The sequence below is a fragment of the Triturus cristatus genome, chromosome 12 (genome assembly GCF_964204655.1).
Source record: "Triturus cristatus chromosome 12, aTriCri1.1, whole genome shotgun sequence".
Taxonomy (NCBI): domain Eukaryota; kingdom Metazoa; phylum Chordata; class Amphibia; order Caudata; family Salamandridae; genus Triturus; species Triturus cristatus.
In genome coordinates, this window is record NC_140595.1 from 540,957,965 (window position 1) to 540,983,963 (window position 25,999).

Here is a 25,999-nt window from a genome sequence, read left to right on the forward strand (position 1 = left end):
GTACCTGAATTACACTGTGCCAAAGCCAGGCAGGATTCCAGCCTGTACAGTACATCTTACAAATCTTCTCAGCCCAGACAACTAGTCCACTTTGGTTAAAGAAGAATCCCAAAGTGCCCGCACCGTATGAAACAATATTCTATTTACGAAGGGTAAATTGGAAAGCATACCACAAAACAACACTAAGAAACACATTTGCTTAAGTTAATAAAAGAACAGCATTGAGGGATTTTACCGGTGTAAGAATTATGCTACGCTCTAGTTCAGACTTTTCATGTATTCTTACAAAAGAACTTGTTTACAATGAAAGCTGAGTATTTCATATTTAGTACACTATACATTATAAATCAGTAAGAACTTTAAATGGAATGAATGAGAGGAAAGACCACAACCTTAATAAAGAAAAAGTTAAAGAAAAAGTTAAACAAATATGTTCTTACTGTGGGCAAAATCCGGATTTTGCATGTCACTGGCTTAGAAATTCCTTTGACGAGTGTGCTTAGAATCTAGAGTTAGAAAAAGAGAACACACATTACTTTTTTTTAAAATCCTTGCTAGAAGAGCCATGCAGCAGTTGTCATAGCTTATAAGGAATCTTAAACAGTAATCAGCGCACTATTTTCCACTATGTAAGCATCTTCCTCCTATTCATGCTCCTTGCCTTTTCCCTCTTTCTTTACCATTTAACTCTTTTTATTGATCGCTTTGCAAGTCTGCGAAAACAGGACAAATGAAAAGATGAGCAAACCCAGCTACCATTTTATATACAGAATTCACCTATAAATTGCCACAGATTTACTATTCCTAAACGTTTACAGTCTAATTTCAATTTAAACAAAATATGCCTGCAAGAATCAATAAGAAAACTTATCAGTAGACTGTTCCACTCCGGACGGATTTAGATCTCGGCGGACAGGTAATGCGGTCACAACGGCATCGGATGCTCCGTCCCCAGAAATATGAATCCCATAAGATAAAATGGGATTTATATTTCGGTGGACAGGATATCAGTCACCGCTGTGACCGAGTTACCTGTCTGCTGTGATCTAAATCAGGTCTTTTGTTCTCATCAGACTTGTTTTCCACCTTTTAAGATTAAGGCTGACATTTATTCTGTACAGAAGGCGCCACAGGAGCATGTTAGCTTAGATCCTTTTTTTGACCAAGCACTACCTCGAACAATGGCCTAAAATTATTTAAAATGAACATGTCAATATAAAACCCCGAAACTTTTATGAAATGTCATTCCCTTAGCATAACAACAGGGGAACATAAAACAAATTTAATTTTCCATCCAGAGGACATCAATGCACTATGGTAAGAGGGGTGTAAAGTTAAGGAGACAACAACGTGCTGGATCTGACACCATCCGCCTCCTTGAGAATAGTACAGTCATGATGACTGCTTGTGATCTCGGCCTAAGCATTTTTGATGATTTGAAATGCAAAACAATACAGAAACAAGCATTCATCAAACAAATAGATAAATGATAAAATATTTTCTTTAATTCACAAACAAATTTTATTTTAAATCAAAATTAAAATTTTAATGAGAAGATTGGAGCTTTTCTAAATTCAGTTGAAGCCACTCAACATCCGTACTATATTTGATGTACTTACAGTACTCCCACGAATCAATTTGAGGATACTAACTTATTGTTTAGCATCCAATTTCAAATTCCTTCACATTTACAGAACGTTTTAAAAATGTACATTACTTCTTTATATGTATACACTTTATTGATCGGTTAATATGATGTAATTTTTTTAAGCAGTCCCTGACCCCTTAAGTAGGCTTTTCAGACCTCAGGGGTCCCCGGACCACAGGTTAAGATTCACTGCTCTAACTCGTATGCATAGCCATTAATTCATCCAAAAAGGGTCCGCCACCCATGGTCCACTTAGTCTCCCCAGACCATCAGCAACAAACTGATCTACATAACCTCCCCACTCTCAAGAGAACTGGAATAAAGGATCACATTGAAGCAAGTTAACAACTACCCTTGAATAGACACAGTTGCCATGGAATCAGTGGTAGCCCCACATCATTGGGAACTTACCCTTGACATACTGAGTCAGCTGTGTTCTTAGATTCCATACCTTGCATTTGCACAACACTGACACAGACTCCTGCCTATGAGCACCAAGCAGCCATTTCCTCACTGGCTCAGTCACTAAAGACTCATCACATCAAAATCAGGATAATTAATATACTGAGTGGACTCGGTGCAGAACCAGGCTAGGCTAGCACATGTACGATGCCAGATACTGCTCATCAAATAGATCTGGTTCACCACCAGCTCTCTCACTTGCTTTGATGAGATATACTGCTTACTTAGACTCAATATATTTCCCACCAAACTGTGCACAAAGGAAGAATATCAAGATCAGGAGGGAGACTGGTGATAGCCTGTGTAAACAATATCCACTGTTTAGTAATCTGCACTGTATCATATAGACCTTTGAATTCATAATCATGCATTTCTCCAGCTCCCCAAATATCTCCTTCACCAGAGCCTTGATACATAGGAACTCAAAATACCAAAGAGGGGTTGTGGAAGAAATCAAGGAACTGGCACTGTACAACAAATATCCTCCAGATAGGTGCATCAGTTTGGATGACAGTTTGTACAATAAATAAGCCTCTGAAATGAATAAAAACCTGAAGTGATGGGCTTCTCCCAAAATGTCAAAAGCCCCAAACACAAGGTGGACAACACAGTGGATGATGCCCTCTCTGCTAGCCTAAATATATCCACGATAACATTTATTGACCCAGTAATGGAGGCACACACACTCCCAAATGAAGATGCATGTGTCATCAAAATCACACACCCACAGCCTAGTCCCCTACTCCATTCAAGCTACATAATCAAATGTGATCTAAAGCAACCATAGGACAGCCTGTATGCCAACCATATACCCTTAAGACCAGAGAATGTTCTCAAAAACTGGCAACAATATGACCAATCTGCATCCAGCATCATTTAAGAGTACATGGAGTAATGTGGAAAGCCACTGCAAGATGTCAAACAATCTATTTTATTCTCTTCAAAATCTACATGAGGAGATACCACAAAATGATAATGCCAGTCCCAACAAAGCTCACCATGCAGCTCCAGCAATCCAAGAATAAAATCAAACATTTCCCAGGAAATCTCAGACCCAAAAGATTCCAGAAAATACTCCTATATTATACTTAATACTATGAAATCTGATCAAAGTACAATATCCCATTTCAGATCTATCATTTCAGCCATGCTAAAAGCCACCTTCTCAACCTTCAAATCAATAATTCCTACTGCAATTCATCTAGGTCACAAGGAATCCAAGGCTTCTCCACTTGCCTCTTAACCCATGTCTTCCTTTCGCAAAAGCAATCTCAACACCTTTCAACTGTAATTCTGAAAGCACTGAATACTTCCCTCACACAGGACTGAATCCTAGAGGACTTAAAACAAGACAATATCTTTCTTGTAGAAGAAATCCATTTGGGACACCAATGACCTTGCCAACTCCAGCTCCATATCCAACCTAACCCTCTTAATCAAAATCATGGACACAAGGGTCTTAGTTTGACCAAGGTCTTCTGTGGAATTAAACCCACTTGTACACAGCTATCAATCAGGTTTGATGCTCTTTCAGGAGAAATAAAACCTGATTGGAAAATGCCACTGAAGAGCGTCTTACAATCGTGGACTGGAACAACATTTAAGTACTAAACCTGCTAGAACTATATATGAAACAATGAAACACAACCAAATGGAGATTGTGACTGGGAGCTGGCCTCAAGAACTGGGAAGGGTCCGTGACACTTTAGGAAAGTCCTGTTCCTTGGGTAAAGTTTGATGCTGACCAGTCATTCTTTCAGAAGATTTCTGCAGCTTTAAAATGCATAAAGGTACAACGAACAGTCTTAAAGACGGATCTACCACTTCTGCAGTTTGAGTCTAAGGTATGTTGCAAAATGGGATCCGCCCAATTTAATATGCCAAATTATCACCCAGTTTTAGACTTTTTACTGTGGGTGACTCTCACTACATGTGTCTCACCTACAGTAATCACTCGGTAAACAGACTGCAAGTTTTTACCGCCAGTGTCTGCCTTTCAACATAAAGCTGCTGCATCGCAGCTAAGGTAAGGGGCATTTGGCTGGTTACATGTGTACACATGTGCATATGTATGTGTGCTGCATGTGCGAGACTACTTTTGTGCGCAGCCTGGTACCTGTCCACAGGTAGCATGGCATAGAGGGTACTCTGTAGTGCTAGATATTGACCTTGGGTAGGCCTTTTAATATTAGTGGGCACTCGCATGGAAAGTCAGTATGATATATGGTTTTGTCTGTAGTGACGCTTTATTATACACATAGGGGAGTTCTGCCATAGTGTGCCCTTATGCTTCCCTTAGGACTATAAAGTCCCGTAAGGTAACTCGGTGGAAAGTGTGCACCCAGTTCATATTTGCAAGACCATACATGTACATTTTATGGGCTGTGCAGAATCATCATATTTATAGCTCAGCTCAAGATCAGAGTCCAGAGCTTTTGCCACCCTGCTGGGCCAAGTTAATTACATTTCTCACCAGCAGAGGGAACAAGGGCAGCCCCACACAAAAGTAGTACTTAATAGAGCTTCTCTCTGCTCCTGAGGAAAAAAGTGAATAAACCCCATGTTCAGGCTCCCGTCTTTGTGCTCCCCAGACAAGAGGAGGAGTGGCCCGGGATCTCATTTCCGGGCCCAAAGGATCCAGGGGAGGAGCACCCCTTCGCTCTCCTGGTTATGATTGGCACCCTCTGTGTCTGGGGTGAGCAGGAGGCTACCAAAGAAAGCATACCCTGATAGCAGGAATGGGTAGGGCAGAAGAGCTTCTGGCTTCCGTGGCAGCTAGGAGGATGCTACTCCAGTGGGGAGCTGGCCAGGCAGCTGGTGTTGGGCTCCCAGCTGCCCCCAACAAATGGAAGCATTTGGGGTGCCTGGGTAGGACAGGGAACCCCAAAAAATAAAAAAATGTGGAAAAAGGGAAGCTGTGTGTCGTTAGGCAGTTTGAATGCAAAAGTCCGGAGTGCTAATTCAATATCTACTGCTTCTCCAGCAGGAGCGCCTCATAATACCTTGTGGGGCTAATTTGCATATGTTTACCTCCCAGGAAGACAGGGGCACCACCAAAAAACTTTGTTGTGGGGGCTGTAAAATTTACAGCAGATGCAGCCCCCCCCCCCCCCCCCCCCCAAGACATATGAAACTGACTCTACATTAACAGGGTACAGGAAATAATGAAAACATAGGATTTTCATCATTATTTAAGCAATCCTAAGGCTGGAGCTTTTGCTCTACAGGTGGCAGTGCAGCACCCTCACGAGGCTGGTTCTATGGCTGCTTTTACATATTTATTTAATGTCAATGCTTTCGTAATTATTTGGGTTGACAAATATTCTTGACTAATTTTTTAATACTTTATTAACAGAGACTATTTCCTTTACACATGGTTATTATTGATTACTTGCAATGATAATGGGCTTAACAAGTGGATTACTTGTCTTTTAATGTGATTACCCCTTGATAAAGTCAATAGGCCTTTTTTATTTTAAGTGATACCCCCTAATAGTGTGATGTCTATCTGGTATAAGTAGGGGGTACTGTGATTTTGGATGCCTTGACCCTTATGGGGTCAAATGGGATTTCTGAATCCAAGGTATTTCAATCTGCCTTATCTATATATTTGTAAATTAATGTGCAGTATTTAGAAGGGTGTGGGTAATAGATGTGGTTTTACTTTTCTAAAGAAAAGGCACTGATTAGACAATCAGTGTTGAGTGTCATTGCTTGCCAGCAGATGGTGATTACTAGCCCACACCACCTCCCCTGAGTAGGCTTTGGACTGCTCTGCTTCGCTGCCCTGAGAGAGTCAAGTGCTAAAATAAGGGTGCTTGGTTCCCATTAGGGTAAATTGTGGACCTATTGTGCAGTCTTCACCTACTGCACAACTAATAACCCACTTCCCTACAAGGTTTAACTAAAAACGCCATTAGTTATAACAAAATTCAAATATTAAGAGAGAGTGACTACTGGAGCATCAAAAAAAAACAAAGCTACACATACCACAAAGGGTCCAAAATCTGTCTATATTTCAACATGAAAGGTAAGAAAAACATTATATCAAAGCAATTTCTGAACTGATGGACAAGCTGTGAAAAAAAAGTTGGCCAGGTATGAGAGAGGTACGGTAAAGCACCCATGCTTTTAGTGGAAGGGGACAAGCATGGCAAACCGGAAACCCATCTTCTTAAAGGGACAGAGATAATACATTTCACAAAGACCACAACATATTTGAGGGAGCAGCATTAGAATGTCTCAAGATAATTGCCTCATTCTTACTGGCCCATTACTGGTACATTTATACGGAGATGCAATACCTATAACTAACATATTCCTATGCCAAATAGTGCCTTTGGACATTGCCTAAAATAACACTATGTTAATTCTATAGTTCTATATCGACCGATTTTCAAAATGCAATGTACAACAGGTGTCACTACTAAACAACTCAAAGGTAATTTAGCATTGACTAACAGCTGATAAGTTAAAGGTGAGACTCAAATTTCTGCTGCTCAAATTGTACACTGAAGGTTGGAGCAATCACAATGGTTTGCTGATCTGTCCTCTTCTTTGCACATCAGAGGAGAGAAAAGCTAGGTAGGGAGGCTCATCTACACAAAGCTTTTAAATATCTGTGAAGCAATGATGAGAAAAGGACGCAAGGGTAGCAGTGGGAACATCAATAGCACATTACAGTGAAACAAAACATCATTATCCGGGAGATATGGAACCATGCATTTCACCACTTAAGGAGTGCTCATTTCCAACACAGTTAACACTAATTGCAACACATCAATTATTATCACTCTTTCAACTGAATATCCCAGGAAATTATATTTTTAGAATCCTATCTTTTTGTTATCTGGGTTCTCTGAATCATATCTACAAAACAGCCTTTTGAATGAAACACAACACTGAATTCAGTGGAATCTGCTTTTAGCTTACAGCTACATATCTTTGTTCATAACACTTTTCGCATGTGAGATATATATTACATGGTAGGGCTTCACAGTTCTCAAAGCAGAACTACACCACGTAGCTTTACACTTAATACGACTGGCTTCTATTCATTTAAAAAAAAAAAAAAAAATACAGAATGGACTATGATTATGGCATAGCTAAAACAATGGAATTTTAAGTAAAATGTGATTGATTCTCGGAAAATAAATGTACCCCATTAATAAACAATGACAGTGAAGACATATAAACCGATATTTTTCAAGTTAACAAGAGGGTTCCTTAGTTAACAAGTTTCTTTCACCCTAAAGTCTATGGTTTGAACTATACTCCTCAATTAAACAAAAAAGCAATATAATTACTCATGTCCAGGCCTGAGCCAGACTTGCAACATTCAGATACGGTTTCTCATATATTGTATACCACTGTTTCATGAAGTGAAATGTACACTTATGATGCATTATGTCTTTTGCAGCATTTATACCATGGTTGTATAGTAGTGAGAGCATATAAAACAGTCTCAAATACCTAAAAGTCTTGGATGGATAGTTAAAAAAAAATCCCTGGGGGATCCTGCACCTCCTGTCTCACAGCAGTACACTACAGCGATCAGACCAGCCATATTCTGTTTTTGAAAATTCTACTCTTTTATGAATATGCCCAAATCACTACTGAAGTCACTGCTATTCATATGGTTATCTAGTGAATTAGGAAGAGTTCTAAGACCTTCCAAAGGGAGAAGAAGATACCCAAGCTTTTCGCAGGCTGCTTGCTCGGCCATCTCTAACCATAGTAGCTACAACTCCTGCTGTTTAGAGCTCGGTTAGAGGCACGGTCAGCGGCATACCGGAGTTCTGTTTCCCCACTGGGTACGCCAGTGCAAGCGGGATCCGGAGTGATTAGCCACTTGATCTGAACTCAGGAGCCGGGAGTTGGGTTTCGGCAAGCATTGTTAACTGCGACACAGAGCATTATTATGCAAGAATTTGAGAAATTAATTTCCCTCCGGATATATTTACCACCAGCAGGCAGTGTGGGCGCTGGCTGGCCTGCCTTTTACATGAGCTGATGCCATTTGATACCAGACTTATATTTTGATTTTACTTCCAAAATTAGCTGGACTGCATGATGTATCAAGTGTTGACACTAAGCTGGTTAATCCAAGCCACCACTTTCCCTAGATGGGCTGCTCTAAGGGTTGCCAAGTAATGCATGTGCAGGTCTTTGTGAAACTTCACACTCTCTGAAGTTTTGGTCTTTGTTTGGGCTCTTGCAAAGCGCTTCGGTAGCTTCAGAGCACTAAAATAAATTAGCCATTTTAGTGCTAGAGGTAGTCTTATGGTTTGACACCGCGTGATGACCTTTGACTACCATCATTTTAATTGTCTTTTGATGTTTTAATTTACCCTAGCATGAATGTACGTCCTGCCTATGCCTTGTTTCTCTTGAAGGTTTCTTTCTTGTAATCTTGCAGTCTTACAATGAGAAGTATTATGAAGTTCTTACTATTGGCTTTGACATGGCCTCATGTCATCCTGAATCCTGACTGTGTCTTGCTAGAGCTTTCTGCGCGCACAGGCCTACAGAGCATTACAAGTTGTTTGGGTTAATCCCGTTCAAGGTTATATTGTTTTGAAGAGATTGTTGAATGTACCCTGGAAGGCTTTCGTAAGCTTCGGTAAGATGAAGGCTGGAACATGTGAGAATGCAGAGGGAACGTGGGAACTCCTTTTGCCCTGGAATGCTTGCATGAAACGTGGCCAATTCCAGTAAGTTTCCTTGGCGCGGAAGGAAAGACTCTCAAACCTACTAGTGTGTTTTGAGACTATAAAGCTGAGGGTTGTTGACTTAGAAACTGAAATTAAGGCATCCAAATGGGGACTGACGCGTCTACTTCGGTACAGCGGAACCCTGGTTGCTGGGGCTCTTAACCCCGGCTGTAAATCCCCCAGTCTGGAGCGGGCTAAGAAGTAGTGTTTGCACCAGGTGAAGTGTTTGAGTTTTGATTATTGCCATTGTGATGTGTGGCCAGTGACTATGATCATTTGAGATGTTTTCTGTGTGATGTGTGAGTCAGTCACATCCAAAGTAATCATTTGATGTATTTAGTGTATATATCGTTCTGATTTCTTGCAGGACGTCCTTTATTATTTGCTGCTTGTTTATTCATTACTATTATTCGGGCATCTAACAGTTACATTTGCCAAGTGTGTTTTTATTGCTTGCATTTAAATATATATATATATATATATATACACACTTTCGAATATTTTTCATTTGACAACTGGGAAAGCATTTCTGTTAGACAGCATTGCATAAATAAAACCCCTATATTTATTCTAAAGAGAGAGTCTTTGCATTTTGTAAAGTCAAACACCTTTCTAGATGTTGTTGTGTTATATGTCTCCTGCTTCGTGTTTGGGTCATTGTGTCGGAGTGGTATTTTTGAGGGCGAAGCAAGACATTTTGGCGTCACTCTGCAGGATTCTGCCTTCCTTTTCAAAACATGGAGTTGAGACAGCCATAAGAAGCAGACGCATGCACCCCACCATGCCTCATCTCCATTTCTTAAAAGCTGCAGTTTCAGACTCTCCTCCCACTACCGCTTTCTCTCTCCTGCGCCCCTGTGGTTGCCTGCTCTGTACCTCTCCCACCATCACGGGGTGTTCTTTGATAATTTTGATAATGCACCTCTTCCCTGTTGTCTCATTTTTGCTACAGCCTGTAGGTGAAGGTACCAACTAAAGTAAGTCATAATTGTTGTCCAGCATTCCCTGTAAAGCCAAGCTCATAATCGCAACACCGGCCATGAGGGTTCTACGGCAGCAAGTGGCACTCTGTCCCCTCGACCAGAAAGAAACCCCCTCGCCTTTCACAACAAAGTGTTATATCAGTCTTCACCTGTACAGCTCAGCATTCTCCCCTCTTTACAGAGCAGTGTCACAAAAGATTAAAGATGGCCAGCGCCGTCCTTGTGCAGCACACCATTCTACAACTGGTTCGCTATTCTGCAAAATGGTATGACAGCGTGCATTGGAATTGAAGAAAAAAAAATCTCGTTTATAAAAATAAAAAAAACTGCGACAGCAAGGAATTCCAGTAACAAGCATACAAGATTTAGACACTGATGAACAAGTTACTTACCTTTGGTAACAATATATCTGTAAGAGATATAGATTACTTATGGATTCCACACCTTAGAATTACCCGCAGGCGTCAGACTGGATCCGCAAAATATTTCTTCAGCAGTACCCCTGTGTGTTGGTAGGCGGCATCGGTCGACTCCACATTGGTCGTTGGGGTCGTGGACGCCGGATTGACGTCACGGTATCTACTTAGACGGCGTCCCTACACGCTGATGTTAGTTCTTTACACGACATCCCACACCAGAAGCGCAGAGTCATGCAAGACACTGACTTCTGGTGCACAAATCTAGGGCCCCGAAAGGGAGTCCCTTACCCTAGAAGTTAGTTTGCAGACCTGGGAGGATGGGTGGGGTGGTGAGGAATCCATAACTAATCTATGTCTCTTACAGATATATAGTTACCGAAGGTAAGTAACTCGTTCATCTGAAAAAGACAATTAGTTATGGATTCCTCACCTTAGAATAGCTACCCCAGCAATACCAACCCCGGAGGTGGGTCTGCGAACTAAGTTCACACCAGAAAGTCCTGGAGAACTGAACGGCCAAAGAAGCCGTCTCTCCGGACTCGGCTGTCCAGGTTTGGTAAACGTGTGCAATGAAGCCCATGTAGCTGCCTGGCAGATGTCATGAAGGGGGACTCCACTTCCCAAAGCAGTACTGGCTGCCGCTGCCCTGGTGGAATGGGCACGCAACCCCACTGGAGGTTTCTTTTTCGGTAAGGAATAGCAGATTTTGATGCAAAGAACAACCCATCGAGAGATGGTTTGTTTTTGCACAGCCCGAACTTTCTTGGCGCCCAGATAGCCAACAAATAGCTGGTCATCCACCCGGAATTTTTTTGTGCGATCCAGATAGAATGAAAGCGCACGTTTTGGATCCAGACAGTGGAGCCTCTCCTCCTCTTTAGAAGGATGCGGGGTGGGAAGAAGGTGGGCAAAGTGATGGCCTGTCCTATGTGAAAGGAGGTAACCACTTTGGGAAGGAAAGAATGCCTAGCGCGAAGGACAACTTTGTCCAGATGAACAGCCAGAAAAGGAGGTTTTGAAGAAAGATCCTGAAGCTTAGTCACCCTGCGAGCAGAGGTGATGGCAACCAGACAGGCAGTTTTAAGTGTCAGAAGTCTGAGAGGACATTTATGTAGCAGGTCGAAAGGAGAACAAATAAGATATGTCAGAACCAGGATCAAATCCCACTGAGGCATCACAAAGGAAATTGGAGGATACAAATGATTAATGCCCTTAAGGAAGCGATTTACAATAGGGGATTTGAAGAGAGAAGGCTGGTCAGGAAGCCGAAGAAAGGCCAAAATGGGCGAAAGATAGCCTTTTAGAGTGCCCAGAGCAGAGCCCTGCTGGGCCAAAGAAAGAATGAAGTGGAGAACCTCTGAAAGGGGAGCAGAAAGGGGATCCACTGCCTTTGCTGCACACCATGCCGCAAACTTGTTCCTTCTACAGGAGTATACCCTTTTGGTGGGACGCCTGGCTGCTAAGATAATGTTACAGACTTCGGGAGGAAGGTCAAAAGCTGCCAACTGTCAACACTCAATCCCTATGAAAGGGGGTGGAGGCTGGACAGGTTGGGGTGGAGGACCGTCCCCTGCTGCTGCGACAGAAGCACCGCCCGAAGGGGCAGGCTGATCGGAGGATCGATGGCCATGAGCAAGAGCTCGGGATACCAGACTCTTCGTGCCCACTCCGGGCCACAAGAATGACTTGGGCCTGTTCGCGCTTGATCTTCTTCAGCACTCTGGGTAGAAGTGGTATAGGCGGAAAGGCGTATAGCAGACCGCAACTCCACTCACGACTAAAAGCTTTGCCGAGCGAGTGCCGCCTTAGAAATTCCAATGTGCAGAACTGCTGACATTGCGCGTTCTCTTCTGTGGCGAATAGATCTAACCAAGGCTCTCCCCACTGCTGAAAGAGACCTTGCACCACTACTGTGTGAAGACGCCATTTGTGATGCATCATGCACTGGGGGCTGAGTTTGTCCGCCCTGGCGCTCCGAGAACCTGCCAGGTGTTGAACCACCAGGGACATGCCCTGATGTTCCAGCCACTTTCAGAGATGAAGTGCCTCCTGACATAGGGTCCACGACCCCACCCTGCCCTGTTTGTTGCAGTACCACATGGCGGTGGTGTTGCTTGTAGGAGAGTAGGATCTGCTTCTTATGGTTACCGCCACTTTTTGCTGATGTATCACTGTTTTCGATTTAGACTGACTGGGATACTGCTATCTAGGACCCCAGTCAAGCTGCTTTCTCCTCTAAATTGATTGCATGTACTTTAGGTACACTCCAGATTGGATACTAGGGTACCCTTATAAGCCCCTAGTATATGGTATGCTATGTATCCAGGGCATAGGTACCCCATAGGCATCCCAAGGGCTGCAGCATGTATTGTAAAACCCCTGAGAGACCATTCAAAATGACACCACAGGTCTGCTACTGCAGCCTGTGTAAGGTGGTGCATGCACCCCTTACTTAGATATAGGTTCACTATATCTATTCTAAATCACTGCCAATATAAACCTATCAGTCACCTGTATGGCAGGCCTTATCAATACTGAAGGCAGGGTGCTGGGTTTTATGTGAGAGGGTGCACCTGCATGAGCAGAGCCCCTCTGCAGCCTTCGGAACCTATTTTCCGGGGTTGTTTGTGATGCAGCCAACCATATATATTTAAGTGCATTATAACCTCGCGGTAAATGCTAACTTTAAAACCGCTCCTTGGAAACATGTTGTGTTTGGTGTCAAACACCTTGGAATCATACCTCCACACCAGTAACTGGTGTGAGAGGTATGATTCCTCCCTTGTAGTTCCACTACTGTGGGTCACCGGGCTACCCGGTACCAGCTTTCTCGACCGGGGCATCACAAAAGGGATGCTGCCAGCCATAGACACGAGTCTGCTCTCCTGCTGCTGAGCCAAGCTCGAGCAAGGGAAGGCTTGACAATAGGTTTCCTGTCAAAGGGAGGTGTGACCACCTCCCAGACAGGATTTAGTGTATTGGGGCTGGGTGGGTGCACTCAGAGTGTTTGAAGTCTTCACTGGGGGCACATTTGGTGTCCCTGTGCATAGTCCAGTTCAAACCAGTTGCAGGAGCTATTGGCTCCTGCTCTGGCGCGAAACTGGACAAAGGACATGGGTGTAGCCACCCCTCTGTCCTGACCCTCCCATATGTGGGTCCCCAAAGTTTGTCTCACCCCTTCCTTGGGTATAAAGTAGGAACCCTGACTACAGGACTTTAGATTTTACCTGGACTAAACTCTGCTACAAAAACCAAGTACTTTGACGATCTGCATGATGCTGGATGACTGAAGAATGTCCCTTGGAGTAAAGGAGTTACTCTCCTGCAGCAGCAGGCACCTAAACGCATCTAACCTGTTTGCATTTCCCGAGTTCCTGAGGACTCCGAAGATTTCTGCAACACAGGAGGTGGGTTCCCGAGGTCTCTGAGGTCGATCTGCTCAATCAGCAATTCTGAGACCAGTAGACCGTGCAACCCGAACCCCTTTGCACCGTGTACTTTTGCAGCAGCATATGCTTTTCGGCGATCCCTGAGGCTGTGCTTTGGGCTACTTGTAGTCCTGACCACGAGCAGTATTTCCACCAAAGATTCCCGGTCAACACTCCACGAGTGTTCCATGGGCTGGTATTTCGTGATTCAGCTCGAGGTCACTTCGCGATCCGTGGTCTGTTGGCCTGTGGTGCCCTGTGAAGGTAACTTTGACTTTCCGTGGGCTTTCTTGGTTGCTCCAGACGCGCCCTGACTCTCCATAGCTTGGAGAGTCCCCAGGACCTTGCTGGTCCTCACCGAAGCTTATTTCCTCTGCCCGCGTGGGTTGCAGTTGCCAAGGCTTGTTGGTGACCCCCCAGCACTCAACAGCCTTCGTGGGACAGCTCAACTCCAGACTTTGGTCGTCGTCGATGTCTCCTGGTCCCCGTGGCTGCAGAGTAAAGCATCGCATCTTCTCACCTGAAGCACCCAACACCGGTTGGCATTCGTCTATCGAGCCCCTGGTCACTCTGAAGTGACCCAGACTCTGTCCCCTCTGCTTTCATGTTCTTCTCATCTTGCATCCAGGCTTGGATCCCACTGGACACTTTTCATCTTCCCTGCAGCAGCACTTTTTCGCATCACACCATTTAAAGCGACAAAGGTTTCCGACATCACTTGACCCCTATGCACCCGGCTCCTCTGGGATAGGTAACACGGGTATCTTGGTACTGTCAAGGGTGCTGGCCTTAGAACCTTCTATGTTTGAAAGGGTTTGCTTAAACTCCTCTCCGAAGTGTCCATAAACTCTAAAATTCCAACCGTGACTTTCCCATAGAGTTGTACAGAGTTTGCGCCTGTGTTCACACACTGCACCCGTCCTCCGTGGGTCCCCTGTGTCACTACTTTGAGTGGTTCCTTGGGGTCCCAGCGATTCTACGTGCTCTAGGCACTGTTCTAGTTAAGTCATGGTTGTTATACCACTTTCTTAGTATATGGTTTGCTCTCCCCCTGGAGCCCACTGTGTATTGTGCTATTTACTGTTGTTTTAGTGATTTAATATTGTGTGCTTTGTGCTCTAATCTCATAAAGAGGTTAGTAGAGAGTGTTTAGTAATAAATACATATATTTTATATATCTCTTGTGTGGTTCTCCTTTCATTTGGTTATTCAGGAGGTTCTGATCTGGTAAAGCAAGCTGCTTTACATTCCTTCAAGACTTAGCCTGAAGGCTGCTCTCCATAGCTACCACTAGGATAGCTTTCAATAAAGGTTATCTTTAACCTAATCATCAATAAGGGTTGTTTGGACTGGTGCAAGGTGCCCACTATAATTAGTGGACAACATATACCAGGCCAACTTCTCACATTGTCCATGAACACCTGCACTACTCTCCCTTTGACAGAAGGAAGGCATGCCTTCAGTGCAAGACGGATCGCCTGAAGCTCCGCCAGAGACCAGGAGCCTCTGATCTCCGCCTCTCCCATTTGGCCGCCCCACCCAAGAAGTGATGCATCTGTCACCACTGTGAACTCTGGTTGGGGAAGCAAGAGGGATCTGCCGTTGACCAATCAACTGCAATAAGTGTGCAGTGTCCTACGAGATCTAGACGCAATCAGAAAGATTCCCCTGATGCTGTGTCCACTGGAACTTCAGGTCCCACTGCAGAGCCCGCATATGCCACCTGGCATAGTCCACCACCAGGATGCAAGAGGCCATGAGGCCCAGTAGCCTCAGGGCCATTCTGACTGAAACCTGGGATAGAGGCTGAAAAATGGGAAAAATAACCCAAATAGCCCGGACTCACTGTTCGGGAGGATAAGCCCAAAACCGTGCTGTGTCCTGAACCACTCCGATGAAAAAGAGCTTCTGACAGCGTCAGGTGTGACCTCGGCACGATGATGGTGATCCCCCAGCAAATGCAGGAGGTCGGACGTAGTCTGGAGGTGGGAGATGACAGCCTGGGGCCAGCCCGCCTTCAACAGCCAGTCGAGATAGGGGAAGACTGGAACCCCTGATCTGCACAGGTGAGCTGCGACCACCGCCATCACTTTCGTGAACACTGGAGGGGCACTGGTAAGGCCAAATGGGAGCACGGTAAACTGAAATTTCTTGTAGCCTACCGTGAACCGCAAGTAACGCCGATAGGCCGGCAAAACGGGGATGTGAAACTAAGCATCCTGCAAGTCCAACGCTACCATCCAGTCTCCAGGATCGAGAGCAGATAGGACCTGAGCCAGTGTCAACATTTTGAACTTCTCCTTCCGGAGGAAGAGGTTGACACTCCTGAGATCCAAGATAGGACGCAGGTCCTTGTCCTTCTTGGGCACCAGAAAGTAGTGGGAATAACAATCACGACCTACTTCTGGGTAGGAACTCGCTCTATGGATACCTTGGCTAAGAGGGCCGTAACTTCCTGTTGGAGAAGGTCCAAGTAATCCTCCGACATGCAATGGAATTGAGGTGGCATGGATGGAGGGGCAGTCTTGAAAGGGAGGGAGAAGCCCCTTCGGACTATCTGCAAAACCCTCCTATCCGACGTGTTGTTGAGCCAGTGGGGGAGGTGATGGCGAATCCTGCCGTCCACAGGTAAAAGGTGGCCCTGAAGAACAAGTTACTTACCTTCGGTAACGATATATATATAAGAAACATTAATAGTGATAGATTCCTTACCTTAGAATTACCCCCAGGCATCAGACTGGATCCGGAAAGTTTTCATCAGCAGTACCCCTGTGCGTCGGAAGGTGGCGTCGTACAGCTCCGCTTCTGTCGTTGTCGTCGTTGTTGCCGTTGCAGCTACTTAGGCGCCGCCCTCGCGCACTGACGTCAGTTCTGTACACAACTTTCCGCGCCAGAAAACGCAGAGCCATGCAAGATACTGAGCACTGGTGCCTTGAAACTAGGGCCAGAAAGGGATGACCTTAACCCTAGAAATCAGTTCGCTGCTGGGCCTGTGGCTCTGAAGAGAACATGCTGGGGTGCCCTTTCCGTTGCCACGAAAGGAGCGAAAAGCAGAAGGCGGAGGAGGGAGAGTGGTCCACAGGCCCAAGGACTTTGCCGTAGCCCGTGAGTCCTTAAAACGCTCCAACGCGCTATCTGCCTTATTGTCTAAAAGGCGAATGCCATCAAAGGGCATGTCCATCAGGGTGTTCTGGACATCCCCCGAGAAGCCAGTAGTCCTCAGCCAGGAGTGGTGGCGCAGTGCCACCGTCGTGGAAATCGCTCTGCCCAGCGAGTCGGGGGTGACAAGGCCACAACAGATCATGAACTTGGCTGCATCTCTCTCCTCAGCAACAGCTTTCGAGAGCACTGTCCGCGGCTCCTCCGGACACTGAGGCAGCACTTGCGCCACCGTATCCCACACAGAGTGGGAGTAACAGCCCAAGAGGCATGCGGTGTTCGCAGACTGCAGCCCTGAACTGGCGGAAGAAAAAAATCTTCTTCCCAAATTGTTCCAGTCTCTTGGATTCCCTATCCAGGGGTGCGGTAGGGAATGTGCTCTGGGACGTCGAGGCTTGGACAAGCAAGCTCTCAGGGGTGGGGTGTTGGGAGAGGAAAAGGGGGTCGCCCGGGCCGGGCAATGGCGTCTGGCCACGTTCCTGTCCACAGGAGCCCCTGTGTTGGGCCTGGACCAGGTGCCCAAAAGAATGTCAGAAAGTGCCTCATTGAAAGGCAGCAGTGGCTCCGCAGAGGTAGCCGCCGGCTGAAGCCCTTCTGTCAGGAGGTTAGTCCTGATGGCGTCGGTAGGGAGCTGGAGGTTAAGGGCCTCCACCTTACACAACACCACTGCATAACTTGCACCCTCCTCCGTAGCCACAGTAGGAGAAGTGAGCATGCCAAGGTCAGGAGAGGTGTCAAGACCGCTGGCATCCCACAGATCCTCAAAGCAGTCCAGGTCATACTCACACTGAGCTGTGAGAGGCTCCTCAGACCCCTTCCAGTCCTCCCCTTCCTCCTCATGCTGAGGTACAGGTCGAAAATAAGGAGGCTGGACATAGGGTTAGAAAGGCCCCATCGGCGTCGAAATTGGCGTTGAGCGACGCCGTTCTGGCTCCGTGTCCATGTCGGGGCTGAAACTGGGGGCGGCGGCGTCGTCCGGTGACACAGGCAACGTCAGTAGTGGTGCCGGTGGGGTCCAGGTCTGGATCCTTGGGGGCCCTGCGGTGCCGGGCCGAAGCCGACAGCGATGCCGGAGCTGCCGACAGTGAAGGGAGATGACCCCCGTTGGTCCTCGGGCCCGATGGCGCGCTGGCGGGGCCTGACGGCCCAAAGAGGCAGGCCATGGCTGCCAGAAATTCCTGGAGCTGGGCCGGAGTCGCCAACAGACCCGTGAAGGGCGGGTCAGCCGACGGCAACACCGTAGGCTCTGCGGGAGAGGCACCACCCGCACCCTCAGCTGCGTCACGTGACGGGCGAGAGGAAGTTGTCGAGCGATGACACTTCTTCGACTTCTTGTGCTTTGTCTTACCTGACCCAGAGTGCGAAGACTTCAATCCAGAAGAACGATGGTTATGGCTCCGCGATCGGTCCCTCGACCTCCCACAGGACCAGGACATTGAGCAGCGCGGAGCCGAATGCCGGACTTCAAGCAACTTTTGGGACCACTCCCGCAAAGTCTTCGACGCCATGGCCCGGCAGTCGGGGCACAACTTGGATTCGTGGTCGCGCCCCAGGCAGTAGAGACAGACGCGGTGCGAGTCCGTCACCAACATCATCTGATGACACTCCCTTCACGACTTAAAACCGGGCATCCCTACAACACCAGGAGTCGATCGACTCGAAAAAAAGGGAGACAAAAAGACTCAAAAACACAGTCAAAAAATAACTAGGGGTACTACTCTCTCCGGACCTGTGCTTGCTGGCGCGGAAAAAGAAAGAACTGACGTCAGCGCGCGAGGTCGGAATCTAAGTAGCTGCCACGATGTCATCTCGGCGACCACGACGCCAACGACGGACGCGGAGCCACACAACGCCACCTTCCGACGCACAGGGGTACTGCTGACTTTCAGGATCCAGTCTGACGCCTGGGGGTAATTCTAAGGTAAGGAATCTATCACTATGTGTTTCTTTCAGATCCGTCAGACTAGAAGGGCTTGGAAGAGGGGGCGCTGGTGGACTGGCCCACCCGCTGGCCCCCAGACCCACGACGGTGGGTCCCACGTCCCCAACCGCACAGAGGCTGGACAGCTTGAGCAGGCCTGTGGCTCTGGACGGAACATGGCAGGGCACCCCTTCCATAGCCACGAAAGGGGCGAAAAGCAGACTGCACGGGAGAGGTGGAAGCGAGGCCCAAGGAGCTGGTCTTAGCCTTGGAGTCCTTAAAGAGCTTGAGTGCGTTGTCCGCTTTGTCGCCAAACAAGCGACAGCCATCAAAGGAAATGTCCAAAAGTGTAGCTTGGACATCAACCAAAAAGCCAGTGGACCCCAGCCAGGCTTAGCGTCGTAGGACTACTGACGTGGAAATCGTCCTGCCTAGCGAGTCGGCGGTGTCCAACCCACATCGTATGGCGAACTTCTCTGCATCTCTTCCTTCGGCCATTGCATCGGCGAGCACGGCCTGGGCCTCCTCTGGGCACTGTGGCACCACCTGCGCAACCGTGTCCCACACAGAATGGGAGTAACAGCCCATGAGACATGCGGTGTTCACCGACCGCAGTCCTAAGCTGGAAGAAGAAAACATTTTCTTCTCAAGGTGGTAAAGTTTCTTGGATTCCCTATCAGGTGGTGTAGTAGGGAATGCGCCCTTGGAAGTCGAGGCTTGGACCACCAAGCTCTCAGGGGTGGGGTGTTGGGAGAGGAAAATGGGGTCGCCCGGGGCCGGGCGGTGACGTCAGGCAATTATCCTATACAAAGGAGCCCCTGTGTTGGGCTTGGACCAAGTGCCCAAAAGGATGTCTGTGAGGGCCTCATTGAACGGCAGCAGAGGCTCCAAAGAGGCTGCTGCCAGTTGAAGCACCTCGGTCAAGAGGTTAGCCCTAACTGCCACAGTAGGAAGCTCAAGGTTTAGGGCATCTGCCACCCTAAGCAACCCCACTGTGTATGATGCACCCTCCTCCGTAGCCACGGTAGGGGGAGAAAGCATGCCAAGGTCTCGAGAGGTGTCCACACCACTGGCCTAACCAAATTCCTCTCTCCAGTCCGCTTCTTCCAACTGGTCTGCCAGACAGTCCACAGACCCCTCCCGGTCCTCCTCACCCTCCTCTGGTAGCCACTCAGGGTGATAGGGAACACCAGGGGAAAACAGGGATACAAATGTACAGGGGGGTACAAAAGTACAGGTCGGCATCGTTCCCCACGTCGGTCTGGCTCCGTGTGCACATTGAGGGGGAGTCCGGGGTCGACGTCGGTTGGGGACACAACCGGCATTGGAGGGGGCAGAGGTGTCTCCAACGGATTTGGCTCCGGAGGTGCCACGAGGTCGACCGGCGCCGATCCGGATCCAGGTCTGCATCCCTGGGGGCCCTGCGGTGCCGGAGCCAAAGCCGCCGGCATCGAAGGCCTAGAGCCCCCAGCAGAGTCCGCAGGGCCCGAAGGTGCACCGGCGGAGTCGGGCTGCGTAAAAACTACGAAGTTGGGCAGGGGTCGCTCCGGCTCCTGGAAAAGGAGGGAGGCTTGTAGTCGACCCAACAGGCTCCGCGGGCGGAGCCGGATGACAACCATCCGCATCCTGCATAGGCCGACGGATGAGGAGAACGCGAAGAGCGACGATGCTTCTTCGCCTTTTTTTTGTGCTTCGACTTACCCGAAGACGAAAACTTTGATGCGGAATGGTGGTGATGACTCTGCGACCGGTCCCGGGTCCTCCCTCTGGACTGTGACCTCGAGCGGCGTGGAGCTGACTGCCAGGCCCAATATTTGGAAAAGAACCGGGGCCCATGTGTACAGGATAACTGTGCCCTGACAGGGAATAAACAATAAATGGTTAAGAGAACACCTAGGCAAGGTGGATTATAGCTAATGCGGGCATGACAATTTCAAGTAACTCAAGAAACAATCATAGCAGATCAAACATGTATTCAAAAAGAGATATTTATTAAATAAGATCATAAAAAATATTTTTCTCTTTTTCTTGATTCATGTATGTGTATCAAATATCAAGTGGATCAATTGATATTAAAATCAATATTACAATCATTCAGTATTCTCTTTGCATAAATTAATATTGTACAAGTTAATATACAAAGGTCAAAAGACCTAGAGATATACAACAAATAATTCAATTATCGAATCCTTGGTCGCAATCCAACAATGTGGCGATGAATAAACACTGTATGTAGAAACTGGTGGTATGTTGTTATTCTATGCACGTTTCGGCAATGCCTTCATCAGGGTTCCATCTCAGAATATACTGTATATAGCTGGTCTGGATGATGTCTAGGGGGTTCATACATGTGGAGGAAATAGGATCGCGGAGCACCAATTGTAAAGTGCATAGTGGCAGGAAGGAGCACTTACTCCTGTTCTGAGGTTCGAATTAGATGTGTACTATTCCTGATATCCACGTATAAAGGAAAAGAGTGGAAGGGAGATGGTGTTGGTCCGTATCTCTTAACCGATATCCTGAAGGATGCGGTATCCTTATCAATGAGACGATGAAACTTCGTTATCGTTAATTCTGTAGGAGAAGCAGACGCTCATGGCGCTTATATATAGGATATGTAAATGCCCATAGTTGCTTTAAATGGAATCGATATCTCTATGTCGCATGATCTGGTTCCCTCTAAAAACATTCACGGTTGCTTAAGAATAGACGTGGGATGTCTCTAGCGCCAGATTTCTCATTGTCTCCATGCAGTAGTGATAAACGCACCTGGGTGTTCGCAGCGATATGTATTCGCTGTAAACACCCAGGTGCATTTATCCCTACTGCATTGATTAACAATATTAATTTATGCAAAGAGAATATTGAATGATTGTAATATTGATTTTAATATCAATTGATCCACTTGATACACATACATAAATCAAGAAAAAAGAGAAAATATTTTTTTATGATCTTATTTAATAAATATCCATTTTTGAATATATGTTTGATCTATTATGATTGTTTCTTGAGTTACTTGAAATTGTAATGCCCGCATTATCTATAATTCACCTTGCCCAGGTGTTCTCTTAACCATTTATTGCTGACTGCCAGGCCTCCAGAAGCTTTCGGGACCGCTCCCGCAAATACTTCAGGCCATGGCCCTGCAGTCAGAGCACGACTTCGGGTCGTGGTCTTCCTCCAGCCACAAGGCTTGAAGCCTGTCCGCCGAGATGACATCCCTGTGCACCAGAAGTCGTAACGACTCAAAAAGACATCGACAAAAAGTCGCAAAAATAGAGTCAAAAAGTGACTTGAGGTACCGCTCTCTCCAGATCTGCACTGGCTGTCGCTGAAAATGAAAGAACTGACTTCAGCGCCCAGGTGGCATCTAAGTAGATACAGCGACGTCATTTTGGTGACCACAAATTAAACGACGAACGCGGAGTTGACCAACACCACCTACCGACGCACAGGGGTACTGCTGAAGAAAAATTCTCCGGATCCAGTCTGACGCCTGGGGGCAATTCTAAGGGGAGGAATCCATAACTAATTGTCTCTTTCAGATGCTCTATTTTATGGAATTTATAGCCTCCATAGAATTACACTCAACTCAATACCACATAAATACACCCCCACATAAATCCACTCTCAGCCACATAGCAACAATCCACACAAAAAAACTACAGACCATGCCATATAATTCCCCTCAACATAATTTCACTCAGCGTGACAGTTCCACACTACACAATTCAACTCCATGCATTTCCATTCCACACTACATAATTCCACAACAAGCCACTTAATTCCACTCCACATAGCACTTCCACTACACGCCACATACATCCAATACACACAACAGAATTCCACATGATGCCCAAAGTTCAACACCATACCACATAATTCCACTCCACTACATACCATTCTACACACACAGTACCATTCCACATAATAATTACACTTCATGGAACATACCAATCCACATAATTCCAATACACTCAATACCACATAATTACTATCCACAATTTCTTCTGCACACCATGCCCCATAATTCCACTACACAAATCCACTCAACACCACATAATTCAACAACAAATAATTGCAATCCAACACACATAATTACACTCCAAACCACATACATTCACTCCATAACACATGGCTAAAAGGCATTGTCATTGACAATGCCAATAGCTCTTGGATTGCCAAGACCTACTGGCTTTGCCAATGCTTGTTCTCTTTTCAGGTCATTGTAGGTTCTTTCCCCAGAGATCATGACCTAGCCTGTTTTCCCCCGGGCTTAGGTCTAGATTGCTGATTCAGGTGATAATCAGGGTTGAGGACACAGTTGATTGGGAACGGGATTCTCACTACCTTGTACAAGGCGTTGAGACTGAAAGTAAGTTTTCCGTTTTTCCAGCTGCAAGGTGTCCAGCCTTGACCAATGCGGTCACATATTTCTCCAAAAATTAGCACCTTGATACTAACCAAGAAAGGTTTTGTGAAAAGGTTTGCTCCTCGAATGGGGACCACTTTTTGGGGGTTACCCCGGGCTGATTTGGTCTGAATGCAACCCTATCGGGCATGAAAACCAGATCTTCCAATGCACTGACGCCGAGGTCCTGTGGTGGATGGGCGGCCTGGGCAAAAGTTTCCGAAAGCAGAGGCTCCGCCGTCAGAAACCCAGCTGCCGGCCCTCCTCTAAATTAGACTGGAAAAACGCAGGTCAGTGTCAGCTAAACTATTTTGGCCCCAGGAAAACATTTTGGAGAGCCCTGTTCAGAACAAATTTGAGTCGGCATGATGCCAAACAATACTGTATATAAGTTAACATTTTCGAAAAAGGATCACAGAAAATGCAGTTGAAATCTGTCTCGTCCAGTACCCCACAAATTCTTAAGCAAAAGATGACGAGAGAGAGCAAGCCATCGATCCGAGGTAAAGGCAGGCAGCGAGAGGGAGAGAGAATGTGATAAGAGAAATAGAAGAGGCCAAGCCTAAATAAAAAGTTCAATTTACCAGGGGGACTTTTAGAAGGTGGGGGCCCTGGCCTATTGTCCATGCTTTCAAATATCTGTGGGTGCAATCGCCCGCGCTGCCAAATCCTAAATTAATGCCAAAGTAACTTTTCCAATCTTAGAAATGTTTCTTGTTTTATTTACACGAACCTGCATTTTTTTTCTTTCTGGTTGAGTTGTATTTGTGTACGGTGCTGAAATGCCACCTGGCCGTGGTTTGCGCTGAAAAAAACTCAACATAAATAAATAACATCTTCTGTGCAACAATCACAGAATGGATGATGACTTTGAAAGAAAGAGTTGTTTCTCTAGTTAAAACATTATTAAAGGCAGAATACAACTTGAACTTCATATTTCGAAAGCTGATTAGCTCACAGCCGGTAGACGGCACGGTAACCATGGAACGAAGGTGTCCAACTGGGTTCGTGGAAGCGAGCGCGCGTGCGCCTCCACGTTACTTGTTGTTCTGGGAGCGCGAGGAGTGGCAGCTGGCCTTTTATCGCGGAGCAGAGCACTAGGCTGTCATTACCGATAATAGCTGCTGATTGAAACCCCAGCGGAACAGAGCTCCCAACGCTCTCAATCCAAAGTCGACAATTACGCGAGACCTGGGCGAGCTTCTCGAGCAGAGCTCTCGGCTCCAGCTGACTGGCGGGGGCGCCCCACAGAGGAGTCCCGCCTCAGTAAAGTGCTCTCCGGTGCGTGCACAGGTCACCAAGGCGCATGATGCTTCCCTGCGTGTCAGTCGCCTCACCTTTCCAGGGTTCTTCGGTGGCTCATGGCGCATGGTCTTGGTTTAACACAAGCGAAGGAACAGGACATTCTGTTTGGATGTTAAAAAAACAAAAATCACATCACGACAGGGATATAATCAGTTGTCCGGGCTGTCTCATAGCCTAAGTACATGAAATCTAGATATATGTAACTGGATCACTTGAAACAAGGCTTCGGGTGTGGGAAATATAAAAATGTTGCTGCAAGTTTATTCGACACAGGTTTTAGGTTAATTTTCAAGTGCTCCAGCAGTCGGCGATGAGATGTCCAGAAGCAAAACATGGAAAGATTTTAGCATAGATGGGATGCTCAAAGTCCCACCTCGAAATCAGAGCTTCTTGTTCGTTCACTGCATGGGGACGTGCACATATACCCCAATATTCAGACCAGGATGCAGACAGCAAAATGCTGTACACGCCAGCGGGCCATAGGATTCACTGGCGACGCCCTGATCCCCATGCAAGGGGATACCGCTGGCTCAGTGACGGGGAATCCAACCAACAGCACATCACCATCCTTCTTCCATGTGAGGCTGTTGGGACAGAGAAGTCCCCTTCATTGTGACAAACGTATACCCCTGCCCTGAGTGTCCCGGCTGCAGTTATATCTGGATCTTGGTACTTATTTTTAGTCCTTGGCAAACACGGATCATTTGTGTCACCATGACCAGGGCTTGTCTCATCGATTGAGATCGTGTATACCGGGAGGGATGCATGAAGCACTATCCTCGAAGATGTGAAGGGCTACTGCCCTTACCAAGAGTTAAGTAACACGAGCGCGATGGTGGCAGCAAAGCGTGGTTTTGTAATAATGAGCAGTAGAGTGAAGAGGCCTTTTTACTGGTACTGCAAGTGAGGCTTACGGCCCACTCATGTCAAGCTCCATTGTTTAGTGCTTAACTCACCCTTGGCCTACATTATGATAGTATCTGTTTGTACGTGCTGTGATGGATGTGTGCTCTAGTGTACCATACATGGAGGCATGTGGGTTCCATATTGGAAACCCAGGGCTTGGAAAGGCATGTGGAGGTTGAAGAGCCATCCCAGACAGATTTATGGATCGCCACATTCTTGAGATTTGGGTGTGACACACACTGGAGGAAGCAAGAGTCACATGCTCTTCAAAAGGGTTCTTTAATTCCGAATAAGTCACTGGTTAGTGAGGCCTAGGCCAGAGGCGCAACTAGAGCCAAACTGGGGGGGGAGTTGGTAATTCTTCCAGCAATAGGCAGAGTGGAGATGCAGGGGCTCTAAGAACGGGTGAAAACACAACAAAGCCTCGTTAGCAAGTAAATGGTATTTAAAGACCAGTGAAGTACTCGGGTGCGGCTGCAATAAGATGGTCGCCAACCCAGGAAGCTTTCTCAGCCCGGGCTGACACACACAACGGGGCCCAATTGGCGTAGCGCGCCTGTCCTAGCCACATCATCAGGAAGAAAATTGGGCTGATAAGGAAAGCACTGCTGGGACATGAAATTATTAAGAACAGATTTGGG

The 25,999-nt window shown here is 46.6% G+C and overlaps 1 protein-coding gene across 2 annotated transcripts in view; it reads right to left on the reverse strand.

The window, feature by feature from the left end:
* Window positions 1–25,999, reverse strand: part of DUS2 (dihydrouridine synthase 2) — a 571,780-nt gene that overhangs the window by 230,073 nt on the left and 315,708 nt on the right. For both annotated transcript variants that reach the window (XM_085639553.1, XM_085639554.1), the window contains exon 8: window positions 441–506. In XM_085639553.1, the coding sequence (XP_085495679.1) occupies window positions 441–506 (66 nt within the window). The remainder of the gene's footprint in view (window positions 1–440; window positions 507–25,999) is intronic.